Below are 15,579 nucleotides of genomic sequence, written 5' to 3'. Positions count from 1 at the left end.
AGGAAGCAGGTGTCCGAGTATAATATTTTCGTCCTTCGCCTATCCGTCTCTCCTTCAGGAAATCTCACGACCCGGCAAGGAGCTAGACCCCTTCAAGTATTAAAGTGGGCAGGATGGCTTGACCATGGAATGTACTGGATCTTGGTATCATTAAACTGATTTTCCAAACAGAGGCACTGAGCCAACAAAAATGGAATCTCCCTATCCCAAAGTGAGTCTCAGAAAATAAGAAGTCAATGAGGAATAAGACTTCAATACAGCCTTTGGGGAGATGAACCAGTAAGGAGCAGGTCAAGCTCTGATAGGAAGGGACGACTGTAGGAAGACAGAGCCTCAGTCCTAAGGTGTGGCCAGCACAGTAAGCATCTAACTTGGACCCCAATCTCCACCTCACATAAGTAGGTAAGATGGAAGTACTTAAGTAATGGTTCCAGAAGAAACAGTAACTACAACTGTTACAAATATATCCATTCAGAGACCACAGGAATCTGATTATCTGGCCTTGGTTTAAGGGTGAAAGAACAGAGGGAACAGACCATGGGATCAAAAGAAAATAATATCTTTATAATGTAGAGGGTACATAGGGAAAGATGTCTAGGCTTCTAAAGCAAAAGGTATAAATCACTCTTAAATCCCTAAAGAAAAATAATTTTGGAGACAAATTACTATCTCAATATGCAAGACCGACGCAACTTGGTTCCCTTTAGTATTAAAGCAAATCACTATTTCTTCAGTTAAGCACCAGATGAAGCAGTTAGCTCATCCTTAGAGAAGGTATATGAATAATATCTTAAAATACTAGAATAACTAACTCTTAGTATATTATAACATAATGAGTCACATAATGAGGGCACGTGGAATCTAGGAACAGCTAAAGGGCACAGAGGATTCAAGTTTCTAACCTCCCTCTTGTTCCTGAGCATACTCTCAGTGAGAATGGTAAATGAAAATACCCACATTATTTAAAATGTATTATTTTCTCATTTTCTACTTTTGCTTAACATATATGATTTGGGTAAGTTATAAAACTCTACAGCCAGGCTTGGCGGCTCAGCCTGTAATCCTGCACTTTGGGAGGCTGAGGTGAGTGGATTGCCTGAGCCCGCAGGTTCGAGACCCACCTGGGCAACTTGGCGAGACCATCTCTACAATAAATCAAAAATTAGCCGGGCATGGTAGCACGCATCTGTAGTTCCAGCTACTCAGAGGGCTGAGGCGGAAGGATCGCTGGAGCCCAGCAGGTCGAGGCTGCGGTGGCCGGGAGTGGCCACTGCACTCCAGTCTGGGTGACAGAGTGAGACTCCAACTCCAAAAAATAAAAAATAAAAAAAAATTTAAAAATAAAATAAGTCTACAGTACTCCAAATGTCTAAATGTTAATCATCAGTAAGATAATATACTCAAGACAGAACATTCATAAGACAAAGACTATACTGAGTTTACAAACCTTTCTCCTGTATCCAAATTAGCTTCAGTTTCCATTTCAGTATCATTACCATTAGATTTATCTTGAGAAGTTATTGTTCTTGCTCTTTTACTTTCCACTACTTTTGCTGCTGCCTTAAAAAAGGGTGTGTGAAGGTGGGGGGGGAGAGAGAAAGGAAAATATTAAGCAATTTTAAACAAATAGCCTTAAATGAAATCTTCTAATTCTTCAAGTCATAGCCGAAGTATCTGTTCAGAGGCCAATAAAGGGCACTGTGTTGTTTTCATCAATAATTATAACAGTCAGCAGCTATTTTTGCTACTTGCTTAATTTATAAGCATTAGGGAGGTGATTTTTCCTTGTAAACATATTTGATAGATACAGTGCTCACTAGGCAATTTTAAGATAAAAGGCTACTTAAAAATAATCAATAAAAATTCCAGGTATTTTGAAATATCTAAAAAAAAACTACCTCAAATCAATCAAGATGCTCCATTATAACAACATATCAACTTAAAACCTTTTGAGGTCAAGACTGGGAGCAAAATTCTATTTAAAAAATATAAAAAGACTCTTTTTTAACTCAATTTTAATTTCCCCCAAAATACCTTTTAAAAATTTCTTTAAATCAAAACCAAGTATCTGCTTTTGCTTATTTCTTATTTTTAATACATTCTAAGTTTTCCCCTCAACTTTTTATTTTGAAAAATTTCCCCAACTCTAATTTTGAAAAGTCACAAAAATACTAGAGATCATCCATAAACCATCTAATTAGGTTCATTAATAGTAACATTTTACCATATTCTTCTACAAAATTACTATACAAAATTTCAATACATATTTAAGAATTTCTATTTAAAATATTCTCCTTTATTACAACAAATTCTCTTTAGTCTATTATTAGAGTCACTCTGAAATAATATGTATACCTTCATTAGAAAAGTTGATGATTTTTCACTTAGCACATAATTCACGTAGGTCTTAACTTTCTCCATCATGTGATTGTAACTGAAGTGTTGAAAAAAGGAATGGAATGTATCTTTCTGAGAGATTATGGTAAGTAATTTCCTTTTTAAAGGCTAAACGGAAAAAATGTACTAACATAAGTCACACAAAATTACAAATACAAGAAATTTCGTCATATAGTAATGAAAAAAATCCCCTTTTAAAATATAAACTCAAAGAGACACAAGAGATTTTTAAGAATTCTGTTTTTGAAAGCCCACCAATGTATTTCTTTTCCTTTTTTTGCTCTTCTCCCAATTTTTTGGCATATTTTATATCTTAGACACACAAAAAAGGATAAAAAGAAGCCCAAGTATCTATTACCCAGTTTAAGATATAAAATGTTACCAATAAGGTTAAAACCTGTTTACTACCATAATATGATTGTATCCCTGTTCCTCTCTTCATTGTAATCATTACCCTGAATTTAGAATTTACCATTCCCATGAATTTCTTTATTTGTACTACATATATATCCATAAATAACACATAGTATTGCTTTGTATGGTTTTAACTTTATATAAATGTTGTCATACCATGTGTATTCATTCTTCTGAAACTTACTATATTTTATTCAACTCTATGTTTATGATATTTATCCATGCCAATTTGGGATTTTCAGAACTAGTTATTTTCACCATTGTATAGTATTACACTGATCAAAAGCATCACTTTGAAAATAATAGAAATTGGACTCCAGAAAAAGAAAAAGTGGAGGGTGGGAGGGGGATGAAGGTTGAAAATTACCTATTGGGTACAATATTCACAATTTGGGTGTATAGTACACTAGAAGCCCAGTCCTCACCATTATACAATATACTCATGTAAGAAACCTGCACATATATCCCCTGAATCTATGGCAAAATAAACAAACAACTTTACACTAGAATATATAAAAACAAAACAAAACCCCACTTGTTCATATATCCTTCTAGTCTGTAGAAAGATTTAGACTATTTACTATTACTGCAATGCTCTTAAACATCTTTCTACATATTTTATTGTGCATTGTACAAGTTTTTCTTGGATAGTAGTTCTTTCAACACTGGCAGCACAATAAAAGTTATAGAACTTTAAGAAAATTCCTACCAATTGTCTCAAGAGACCTGGTTTTTTGTTTTTCTCTTTAAAACCTTGTGGCTTTTAAAATGTATAGTAAAAGTAAATACAGCTCTTCTGGGGTATTAATAGAAGTGGAATTGCTGAAATGCGTGCTTACAGATTTTGCTAAAATGCTCTCCAAAAAAGTACCAATTGAGTCCTGAAAGGAAGTTATGGCAGGCAGTCTAGGCATTTCTCAACTTTTTGAGCCAACTGTTGATATTCTAAGATGTTTTAATTGATGCCAGTCTAAGATCTGGGAAATGGGGATCTAGTGTACCAATCACCCAAATAGTGAACATTGTGTTCAACAGGTAACTTTCCAGCCCTCATCCCCCTCCCACCCTCCACTCTTCCTTTTTTTTGGAGTCATATATGTTTCAATATACTAGTTGGTATTGCCCCTTTGACAACTAAGTGAGACTGGCAAATTTTTCACTTTTCTAATACTGAGAACAGGTGAAAATAAAAAAATCTGAAGCTGGTTGCCACAAACTTCTGTCGTTAAGCACACGTGAAATGATCTTTTCTAAATTTGTCACCTTTTTCACAATACAGCTGAAAGTTGCAGATGTATCCAGTATTTGCCTCAGATACCACTCTGACTAGCATTCCATACTCTGTATTTTTATTCAGATTATAAACCCGAAATTACAGTCTTCTACAATGAGAAAAATTCATGTCAGTTGCAACCAAGGAACAGAATTTGGAATGACATAAATTCATGTCATTGGTCACGAATGAGTTAAGCACCTTCTTTTAATGTTTTCTGACCATAAATTTTCCTGTTCTGTGAGATACAGAGTAGAAATTTCAGTAGTCTTATGACTGGAGAAACTGACATAACTACTTTGGAAAACTGTTTGGCAATATTGACTAAAATTGAGTATGCGTATAACCTATTACTCATTAATTCTACCCCTCAGTATATACCCAACAAAAATGCATACCTTTGTTCTACAAAAGACATGTGAAAGGATATTACAGCCAAAAACTGAAAGCACTTATACTGTATGAGGTATTAGTAATCTAGAGATGAATTAAAGTATATGGGAGGATGTACACATGTTATATGCAAATACTATGCTATTTTATATAAGGGACTTGCACATCCAAGGATTTTGGTAGAATTGAGGTCCTGGAACCAATTCTCCATAGATACTGAAGGATGACTGTACTGCGTTAAATGTTATTAAAATGAGTTTCAACTGTTTCCTTTTACCGTTTCAGTGCAGAAGATTTTTTTTTTTTTTTGAGTTGGAGTCTCACTCTGTCGCCCAGACTGGAGTGCAGTGGCCACTCCCGGCCACCGCAGCCTCGCCTGCTGGGCTCCGGCAATCCTTCTGCCTCAGCCTTCCGAATAGCCGGAATTACAGGCATGCGCTACCACTCCCGGCTGATTTTTTGATTTATTGTAGAGATGAGTTCTCGCTGCCCAGGTGGGTCTCGAACCCGCGGGCTCAGGCAATCCACTCACCTCAGCCTCCCAAAGGCGCGGGATTGCAGGCTGAGCCACCGAGCCCGGCATAGTGCAGATTTTAAATCACACGTGATTTTCATTATTTTTCTATTGCACAGAATTGTTCCATAGTGTTTAAAAGAAAACATTCCTTTTCTCCTCCAATTTTCTTTCAGTTTTCCTCATTCCACATACACAATTCTAAAATTTTATGATTTTAATTTAAACAATTACCATGTAAGAATTGGGGTCACCAAATATTCTTTCAAAGACTTCCTCTGCTTCTTTAAAATTGCCATTTTCCATACAAACAGCTATGGCCTAAAAGACAAGATGACAAATAAAAATCTCAGACCGCTTTTTAAAATAATAAAGGTAAGTCTAAAATACTTCATTTAAAACATTTTAATGTCATGTAATAATTTTATTTTTATTTTATTTTATTTTTTTGAGTTGTTGTCTCACTCTGTCACCCAGACTGGAGTGCAGTGGCCGCTCCCGGCCACCGCAATCTCGCCTGCTGGGCTCCGGCGATCCTTCCGTCTCAGCCTTCCAAGTAGCTGGAATTACAGGCATGTACTACCACGCCCGGCTGATTTTTTGATTTATTGTAGAGATGAGGTCTCGCTGCCCAGGTGGGTCTCGAACCCGCGGGCTCAGGCAATCCACTCACCTCAGCCTCCCAAAGGCGCGGGATTACAGGCTGAGCCACCGAGCCCGGCTTGTAATAATTTTAATTTGATAAATGATTTAAAGTACTTTTTCAAAGATGAAATTGACTATGACTTGACAAGACATAAAAAATTTTCTTTTTTCTTTTTTTTTTTTTGAGTTGGAGTCTCACTCTGTCACCCAGATTGGAGTGCAGTGGCACACTCCTGGCCACTGCAGCCTTGACTTGTTGGGCTCTAGCAATCCTTCAGCCTCAGCCTTCCAAGTAGCTGGAACTACAGGCGTGTGCTACCACACCTGGCTAATTTTTTGATTTATTGTAGAGATGAGGTCTCGTCAAGTTGCCCAGGCGGGTCTCGAACCTGCAGGTTCAGGCAAATCCACTCACCTCAGCCTCCCAAAGCATGGGATTACAGGCTGAGCCACCGAGCCCGGCTCATAAAAAATTTTCATTGGTCTCATGCACATTGACTAATATACGCTCAGCAGTTTATCTCTAAATTACATTAAAAGCAGGCATTAACAAATTAATTAGAAGCTGCACTATGCATATTTAGAACCCACCTAAATATTAATTTTTAGCAAGGGGAAATGAGAGAGGAGGTAGGTGGTGTTTGTGATGACTAGGATACGTAAAATTTGCTACTTAGGATTCCTGGAAAATCACTAATAGAAACCTAAGAAGCCAGATGCTTTTGAATTATCATTTCACACACTGGCCTTTCTGATAACATGTGGTACATAGGATCACTATTACCACTTGGGTAGCTATGTAAACTTGGCTATGTAAACCTCTTGATGCCTCAGTAAAATAGTGGAAGCAATAGTACCTACATTTCATAGGACTGTTATGAGGATTAAAGAGTTATGAGTATGTAAAAGTGCTTACAACAGTTGCCTGGCAAATAGTCAGTGATATAGGACATGTTTGCTATAAACTTTATTGTCACTCATTCAACTTTATAGCAGTGTATCAACAAAGGCCAGCTTCCCCAGAGGTCCAAAAGATTGGGATAACATGACAAATCTTTTTGCCCTAGGTTGAATTCAAGATGAGAAGTCACTTTTCTGCCCAATCTCCTCTCTTCAGGTTCTAACTCTACCTTGACATGACATACACTATGCAAATTCTTGGGAAGGTGGGGAACAACCTAGATTTTCTCTTCCATCCAACCCATAAGGAAATTTTGAAAATTCTAAAAAGTGAGGAAAAGTTTAAGGTAAGAAAGTATTTGCTTTGACTGCTAGCAAAATATATTTTCCCTGCTATTGTATCTCTGACTTTTTTGGCTTCTCATTCTTAAATAGTCTACAAAAATTCTCTCTATGTGCCTAAAACTTTTCATACTCTTGATCACAAATATTCGTAACTTATCATTAATTAAAAATAATTGGCTGGGCTCGGTGGCTCAGCCTGTAATCCCAGCACTTTGGGAGGCCGAGGCGAGTGGATGGCCTGAGCCCGCAGGTTTGAGACCCACCCGGGCAACTTGGCAAGACCTCGTCTCTACAATAAATCAAAAATTAGCCAGGCGTGGTAGTGCACGCCTGTAGTTCCAGCTACTTGGAAGGCTGAGGCAGAAGGATTGCCGGAGACCAGGCAGGTCGAGGCTGCGGTGGCCAGGAACGTGCTACTGCACTCCAGTCTGGGTGACAGAGTCAGACTCCAATTCAAAAACAACAACAAAATAATTATCTGCTTTTTCATATTTATAATATTTATTTGTTTATAGTTTATTTTATTTTAGATTCAGGGGGTACAAGTGCATATTTGTTATATGGACAATGTGTAGTGGGTGGGAAATAGGCCTCAAAGTGACCCATTCCCCAGACAGTGAACATTACATTCAGTAGGTAATTTCTGAACCGTTCATCTCTCTTTTTAGTGTCCCTAGTATCTATTCTTTCCATATTTGTGGTCATTTAGCTTCCACATATGAAGTGAGGACGTGCAGTGTTTCATTTTCTGTTTCTGAGTTAGTTCACTTAGGATGATATTCTCTAGCTCGATCCATGTTGCTGCAAAGGACATGACTTCATTCTATTTTATGACTGCTAGTATTTCCAATCTTTAAATAGAAATTTGGAGTCCCTAGTTTTTAAATGTTGCTAATTGATTTTTAAACAGATGCAGCATATTTTCTGCAACATGGGGGGAACATACACCCAAATATGGAACATTAAGTCCCAGCTTCTAGTGCTATGTCAAGACTACAAGTCATAGGTAAAATTTCTTTCTTTAAAAATTTTTTTTGAGTTGGAGTCTCACTCTGTCGCCCAGACTGGAGTGTAGTGGCCGCTCCCGGCCACCGCAGCCTCGACCTGCTGGGCTCCGGCGATCCTTCCACCTCAGCCTTCCAAGTAGCTGGAACTGCAGGTGCACACTACCACAACCGGCTAATTTTTGATTTATTGTAGAGATGAGGTCTCACCAAGTTGCCCAGGTAGGTCTTGAACCCGTGGGCTCAGGCAATCTACTCACCTCAGCCTCCCAAAGCACTGGGAATTACAGGCTGAGCCACTAAGCCCAGCATAGGTTAAATTTCTAAAGAGAAAGATTATATTAAATTTGACTAGTGTCCAACTTCCATTAGATTGTTCTTAATTTCTTTTAGATGTTAAATGTTTTTATTTCCTAGCAACACAATAAGTATAAGCACAGAGTAACACTCATACCTGAATTTTAATTAAATTCTGTATTTCTTCATGAAGTTTGTCATGTTCTTTTTCAATTGAACCCCAAATCATTAGGGCTGATTCCAAAGGTGTAATTCGTTCATCATTTTCAAACTGTGCATCTTTCAAAACAGAAAAAAAAATAAGTTAACTTAGAAAGTTAAATAGAAACTTATGTTGTCAGTTTTATAAAATGCATTCCTTTAAATATTTACTGAGTATATACCAGTGCCAGGCTCTGTCCTTGCATATACCTGATTAGGGAAGTAATGCAATTTTCTGAGATAATTTGCTCATTAAGATCAATTTCAAGTAGAAAAGGCTTGACAAGATTACAAAACATTTGAAGCTTTTCTTTAATAAAATATTTAGTTCTTAAAAACTAAAATGAGGCTGGGCGCAGTGGCTCACACCTATAATCCCAGGACTTTGGGAGGCTGAGGTGAGAGGATTGCCTGATCTCACAGGTTCGAGACCAGCCCGGGCAACCTGGCGAGACCTCACCTCTACATCAAAAAATTAGCTGGGTGTGGTGGTGTGTGCTTGAAGTTCCAGCTACTTGGAAGGCTGAGGAAGAAGGATTGCCTGAGCCAAGCAGGTCGAGGCTGTGGTGCCATGAACATGCCACTGCCCTCCAGCCTGGGTGACAGAGTGAGACTGACTCAATAAAAACACCAAAACCTAAAATGAGCTATATTTTAAATAAGGTATTACAGCAACAGAATTCTTACATGGTTTATAATACTACTAACTGGAATATAACAAACCTCAAGACAGAGCCTCAGTGTTCTTACACATAAAATGGTTTCTGAATGTGTCTGTGTGTGTATACATGCCAGACATATGTGGGTAAATTATCAAAATAAAAAAAGACAGCTCACATCTGTTATATCTTTTGTTTTACATTTAGACACAGATTGGAATATTTCCAATATAAAGTAAAAACATATATTTACCAAGGGATTTTCCTGATGCAATTCTTGTCAAAAACTGACATATGTATATAGTTCTCAACTGAGAAGCTGTAAGACTGGGCAGTCCATGAATAATAGCTGGAAAAAAAAGTTAATCTTATTAAAATAAAATCAAACCTGATCCAGTAGTGCCACTGTGTGGTTTGTTAAGTAATAGGTTACAAACATCTCATAAAAATTATCACAAACTTAGAGTTGTATTTTTTCTATATTTAATTTTTTTAAATCAGAAAAAAATAGCAGTGAACATTTTTCTTACAAAAATATAACCGATGTCTCACATGCAGAATAATAAATATTTAAAATCACTTTCACAAGTAGCACTATATTAACAAAAAAGATTTAGATCCAAATTGTAAAATGTGTCAAATCATTGGTTGGAAATTTATTTTATACTTTGAAACTTTTCATATTATAGAAAATATTTTATATTAGTTCTGTGTCAAGATTTCATTTTACAAAGTCATATTTTAGAAACAAATGTTTGTCAATATTAATTAATGTTAATTAATTAACATTAACCTCCCAAATACGTGAATGCCCACCCAGATGTTGAGCAAAGCAGTGACATATATGATGGCGAGTAAACCATATCCTGGACCTCAATGAACTTATTGCCATGTAGCAAGTACACGTACAAAAGATAAGTACCAAATGCAATGAAAACATATAACAACGACACTAAGAAGTGTGTTTAAATATCTTTTGCAGGGAAGGTTTGTCTGAGGAAATAACCTCTAATCTAAGACCTGAAGGTGCTATTGCTGGCATTATACTTGATCTGGGCTTATGTGATGTGTATAAAAAGTTTAAATAATTAGCAAACTGAAAAGCAGCCCGGTAGCCATGAAGCATGTAAGACAAATATATTTATCCTATTTCCTCAATTCTAACATAATCTTATGCTATAGCAGAGACTATCTGGATCATACATAATCATAATTTAACAGGATTTAAAGAGAGCACAAAATGTATATAAAATTCAAACATGTCATTCTGTATTTAGTGAATATCTACTGCCAGCTTTTGCTAGGAGGTGATAACTCAAGAGGTAAGACAGCCAGTCATTGTCCCTCATGAAAGTTTTAGTCTGACTGAAAAGGCACAAATTAAACAAAAAGTTATATAAGTAATTAAAATTTTAATGAGCGACACAAAGTACAGGCATACTTCCTTTTATTGCACTTTGGTTTACTGTGCTTCATAGATAGTGCATGTTTTACAAATTGAAAGTTTGTGTCAACACTACAACTACATTCAGCCAAGTCTATTCTGCCATTTTTCCAACAGCATGTGCTCACTTTGTCCCTGTATCATATTTTGGTAATTCTCGCAATACTTCAAACTTTTTCATTATTATTATCTGTTATAGTGAACTGTGATCAGTGATCTCTGATGTTACTATTGTAAAGGTTCTGGGGCACCACAAGTCACACCTACGTAAGACAGCTAACTTAATCGATAAATGTGTGTGCTCTGACAGCTCTACCAACTGACCGTTCTCATCTCTGTTCTTCACCTCAGTACTCCCTATTCCTTCAAACATAATATTGAAACTATGCCAATTAATAACTGTACAATGGCCTCTAATTGTTCAAGTGAAAGGAAAAGTGGCAGGTCTCTTACATTAAATCAAAAATTAGAAATGATTAAGCTTAGTGAAGAAGGAATGGCAAAAGCTGAGACAGGCTGAAAGCTAGGTCTCTTGCACCAAATAACCAAGTTGTAAAGGCAGAGTAAAAGTTCTTAACGAGGATTAAAAGTGCCATTGCCTTACTAGACTCTGATATGGCGATGTGCTCTTTGAGCTATGGCCCCCTCTTCTACCTTGGAGAGGTGAATCCTCTCTCTCTCTCACTTACTTTTTAAATAAATTATACTTTCTAATCTAAAATACTTTTTAAATAAATTCTACTTTCTAATCTAAAACACAAACAACAAAAAGTAAATAAAGAGGATTAAAAGTGCAACTACAATGAACACATAAACCATCAAGTGAAAGAGGCTTACTGCTGATATGAGAAAGCTTTAGTTGTCTGGATTAAAGACCAGACCAGCCACAACATTCCGTTAAGCCACAGCATAATCTAGAGCAAGTCGCTAATGCTCTTCAATTCTATGAAGGTTGAGAGAGGCGAGGAAGCTGTAGAAAAACAGTTGGAAGCTAGCAGAGGTTGGTTCATGCGGTTTCAGGAAAGAAGTTATCGCTATAAAACGCAAGCGCAAGGTGAAGCACCAAGTGCTGAAGAGAAAGCTATACAAGTTGTTCAGATCTAATGAAGGCGGCTGCAATAAACAAGATTTTCAATGTAGACAAAACAGCCTCATATTGGAAGAGGATGCCATCAAGCCCTTTCCTAGCTAGAGAAAAGACAATGCCTGGCTTTGTCACTCTTGTCAGGAGCTAATGCAGCTGGTAACTCAATACTCAAGTACCATTCTGAAAAGTCTTACAGCCCTTAAGAATGATGCTAAATCTACTCTGCCTGTGCTCTAGAAATGGATGACAGCACATTTGTTTATGGCATGGTTTACAGAGTATTTTAAGTTCACTGTTGAGACCTACTGCTCAGAAAAAAAGATTCCTTTGACAATGGACAAGGAAATTAACATTTTCACGTCTGCTAACAGAATATCCATTCTGTAGCCTATCAATCAGGGAGTAATTTCAACTTTCAAGTCTTATTATTTAAGAAATACATTTTGTAAGGCTATGGCAGCCAGCCATAGACAGTAATTTCTCTGATGGATCTGTACAAAGTAAATTGAAAACCTTTTGAAAAGATTCACCGGCTGGGCTCAGTGGCTCAGCCTATAACCCGCGCTTTGGGAGGTTGAGGTGAGTGAACTGCCTGAGCCTGTGGGTTCGAGACGTGCCTGGGCAACTTGGCGAGACCTCATCTCTACAATAAATCAAAAAAAATTAGCCAGGCATGGTGGCGCATACCTGTAGTTCCAGTTACTGGGAGGCTGAGGCGAAAGGATCACCGGAGCCCAGCAGGTTGAGGCTGCGGTGGCCGGGAGTGTGCCACTGCACTCCAGTCTGGGTGACAGAGTGAGACTCCAACTCAAAAAAAAAAAAAAAAAAAAAAGAATTCACCATTCTAGATTCCACTAATAACCTTTGTGATTCATGGAAGGAGGTCAAATATACACATTAATAGCAGTTTGAAAGAAGCTGATTCCCAACTTCATGGATTACTTTGAGCGACTCAAGAATTCAGTGGAAGAAGTAACTGCAGATTAGACAGAAAGAGCAAGAGAATTAGAATTAGAAGTGGAACCTGAAGATGTGTCAAAATTGCTGCAATCTCAGGATCAAACTTGAATGGGTAAGGAATTGCTTCTTCTTTTTTTTTTTTTTTTTTTTTGAGTTGGAGTCTCACTCTGTTGCCCAGACTGGAGTGCAGTGGCCGCTCCTGGCCACCGCAGCCTTGACCTGCTGGGCTCCGGCGATCCTTCCGCCTCAGCCTTCCAAGTAGCCAGAATTACAGGCATGTGCCACCACGCCCAGCTGATTTTTTGATTTATTGTAGAGGTGAGGTCTCCCTGCCCAGGCGGGTCTCGAACCCATGGGCTCAGGCAATCCACTCACCTCAGCTTCCCAAAGGCACGGGATTACAGGCTGAGCCACCGAGCCGGCAGGAATTGCTTCTTATGGACATGCAAAAAAGTGGTTTCTTTGGATGGATTCTACTCTTGGGGAAGATGCTGTGGGTATTGTTGAAATGACAAAAGATTTGGAATATTTTATACAAATTGATAAAGCAGTGGCAGGATGTGAGAAGATTGACTCTAATTTTAAAAGATGTTCTACTTTGAGCAAAATGCTATCAAACAATATCATATGCTACAGAAAAATCTTTCATGAAAGAGTCAATCATGTGGTAAGCCTCACTGTTGTCTTATTTCAAGAAATTGCCACAGCCAACCAACCTTCTGCAACTTCCACCCTGAGCAGTTAGCAGCCATCTACATCAAGAACCTCCACCAGCAGAAAGAATACAACTCACTGAAGGCTCAGATGACTGTTAGTCTTTTAAGGTATGTACATCTTTTTTTTAGACATAATGTTATTGCATACTTAATAGATTAAATATAGTATAAATATAACTTTTATATGCACTGAGAAACCAGAAAATTTATGTGACTCAATTTATTTCAATATTCTTTTTTCAGGTTGGGCATGGTGGCTCACACCTGCAATTACTACATAGCAGATAAAAGTTGAATATGGAGAGAAATTAAAGTAGAAGCAGTCTGACTTTGTTCCCTAAAACAGATTAGGTCTTCTGTTTGCTTTGCTCCTGTACTATGGAGGCATACCTCCAAGATATTGTAGTTTTCGTTCTTGACCACTGCAAAAGTCAACTCTGGGAGAGGACTGCTTGAGTCCAGGATTTCGAGACCAGCCTGGGCAACACAGAGAGACCTCGTCTCTTCAAATAAAATAATTAAATCGGCATGGTGGTGTGATCCTGTAGACCCAGCTTTTTAGGAGGTTGAGGTGAAGGCTGCAGAGAGTCATCATGGTGCCATTGCACTCCAACCTGCACGACAGAATGAGACTCTGACTCAAAAAAAATTCACTTTTTTGCATTGGTCAAGAACTGAAATCATGATATCTTGGAGGTATGCCTACACAGTATAGGAGCAAAGCAAACAGAAGACCTAATCTGTTCTAGGGAACAAAGTCAGACTGCTTCTACTTTAATTTCTTTCCATATTCACTTTTGTCTGCTATATAGTAATTACAGACATCTTACATTCTATTGTCATTTCATTCACTGTATCTGCTAGGCAGGTTGTTTACAAAACAAAAACAAAGGAAAAAAACCTTCCAGGTTGAACCTGGCTCCTGTGTTCCTTTATAACCCCATCACTGAGGTGGTTTTGTTTTGCTTTTTTTTTGAGCACTTCCTTACTTTCTGGCACTACAGGATGCTACGGATTTATCTTGTATATTTTCGATACCAGTCCCAGAATCAAGTCATTTCTGCAAAGACCCTTGGTTCCTTTGATTAAAGAATGACACTGGAAACTAAGATCTGTTTGGTTCAAGTACAATGGTGTTTACAACTAATGGATCACAACCAGTTAGATTTATTTGTCCCTTCTCCAAACCCCCACTGCTTCACTTGACTAGCCTTAAAAATAAATATAATTAAAAATAAGAATAAATCAAGATCTAAAGTTAGGTTGCTTCTGTGCCCTTTTATCTGACAGCGAAAATAAATATGCATATACTAACCCAAGTCTATACACACAAATATAACACCTATGTTAGCTTAACAGGAGCTCATAATGATGTCTCCAACTCTCATCCATTACCACATAGACAATCCTAGCCATCTCTCCCCAAAAGACTTTAATAATTCTACTGGCTTCTTCCCAGGATTTAATTTTCTACTTAATGTTAATTATTCATGGTTCCAGCATTATCCGTGACAAGGGGAAAGATCTATGAACTGGAAGGTAAAGCATGGGGCTGGAACACCCCTTTTAACCTAGCCACACTAGTTTTAACTACCTCTCTATAAACTACGATTATTTACCTAACTCCTGGGATTATCATGAAGATGTGTCAATACGGCTTTTGAGAATTTCCTATTAAGTACTGTGTTTATAAGATCATAAATACCTACTTGTACAAGCTTAGTCCAACACTGAATGTAGTATCGGAGCATCTTTCTGTTATTTTTCAAAAAGCTACACTAATCCGCCCAAATAGCTCAGCTGGGAGCGCCTTAGCTCGAAAAAAGGCTATACTACACGAGTCTTGTCTACGGGTCTATGTCTTTGTCTATCACTTAGCTCGGGCTGCCTAAGCAGCAGATTTCATGAAGTTTCTTTTCTCCTGAGGACTATACCGAGCGAGCCAGCCAACAGACGTTTGAACAGCTCACAAATTAATACCACACAGATGCATGGAGGTCACTGGAGGTTACAGTGACTATCACCACAGGAACGAAGGGACACCTGAGTAGAAAAACAAATATCAAGCATAAAGCGCCAAAGGAGACAAAACGAGCCGGGTACTGGGTTCGGGGCAATTTCAGACTCGGGAGTCCATTTAATCCTTGGGTCAGCCCGCCACAGGGGTTGTTTGACCGAAGAGCAAGACCGACCCTGAGAAAAAAACCGAGGCGCCGACATGCGGAAGAGGGATCCGAACCAAGTGGAGCCCAGAGCCTCGGACCCCCAGCTCACCAGCCGCAGCAGCGGCTTTCCTCAGACCCTTGGGGCTGCAGCGCAGGAAACCAGGC

General features: G+C 38.1%; 1 protein-coding gene across 1 annotated transcript in view; it reads right to left on the bottom strand.

The window, feature by feature from the left end:
- Positions 1-15,579, bottom strand: part of TERF1 (telomeric repeat binding factor 1) — a 32,188-nt gene that overhangs the window by 15,050 nt on the left and 1,559 nt on the right. The window contains exons 2-6 of the mRNA XM_021713105.1: positions 9,296-9,391; positions 8,340-8,461; positions 5,226-5,312; positions 2,356-2,505; positions 1,448-1,560 (exon numbers count right to left, since the gene is read on the bottom strand). Coding sequence (XP_021568780.1) covers positions 1,448-1,560; positions 2,356-2,505; positions 5,226-5,312; positions 8,340-8,461; positions 9,296-9,391 — 568 coding nt within the window. The remainder of the gene's footprint in view (positions 1-1,447; positions 1,561-2,355; positions 2,506-5,225; positions 5,313-8,339; positions 8,462-9,295; positions 9,392-15,579) is intronic.

Source organism: Carlito syrichta, unplaced genomic scaffold, assembly GCF_000164805.1.
Source record: "Carlito syrichta isolate Samal-C Ts95f unplaced genomic scaffold, Tarsius_syrichta-2.0.1 Scaffold304212, whole genome shotgun sequence".
NCBI classification, from domain to species: domain Eukaryota; kingdom Metazoa; phylum Chordata; class Mammalia; order Primates; family Tarsiidae; genus Carlito; species Carlito syrichta.
Note: the sequence above shows the minus strand (reverse complement) of the source record. Positions and strands in the feature narration are given on the sequence as shown.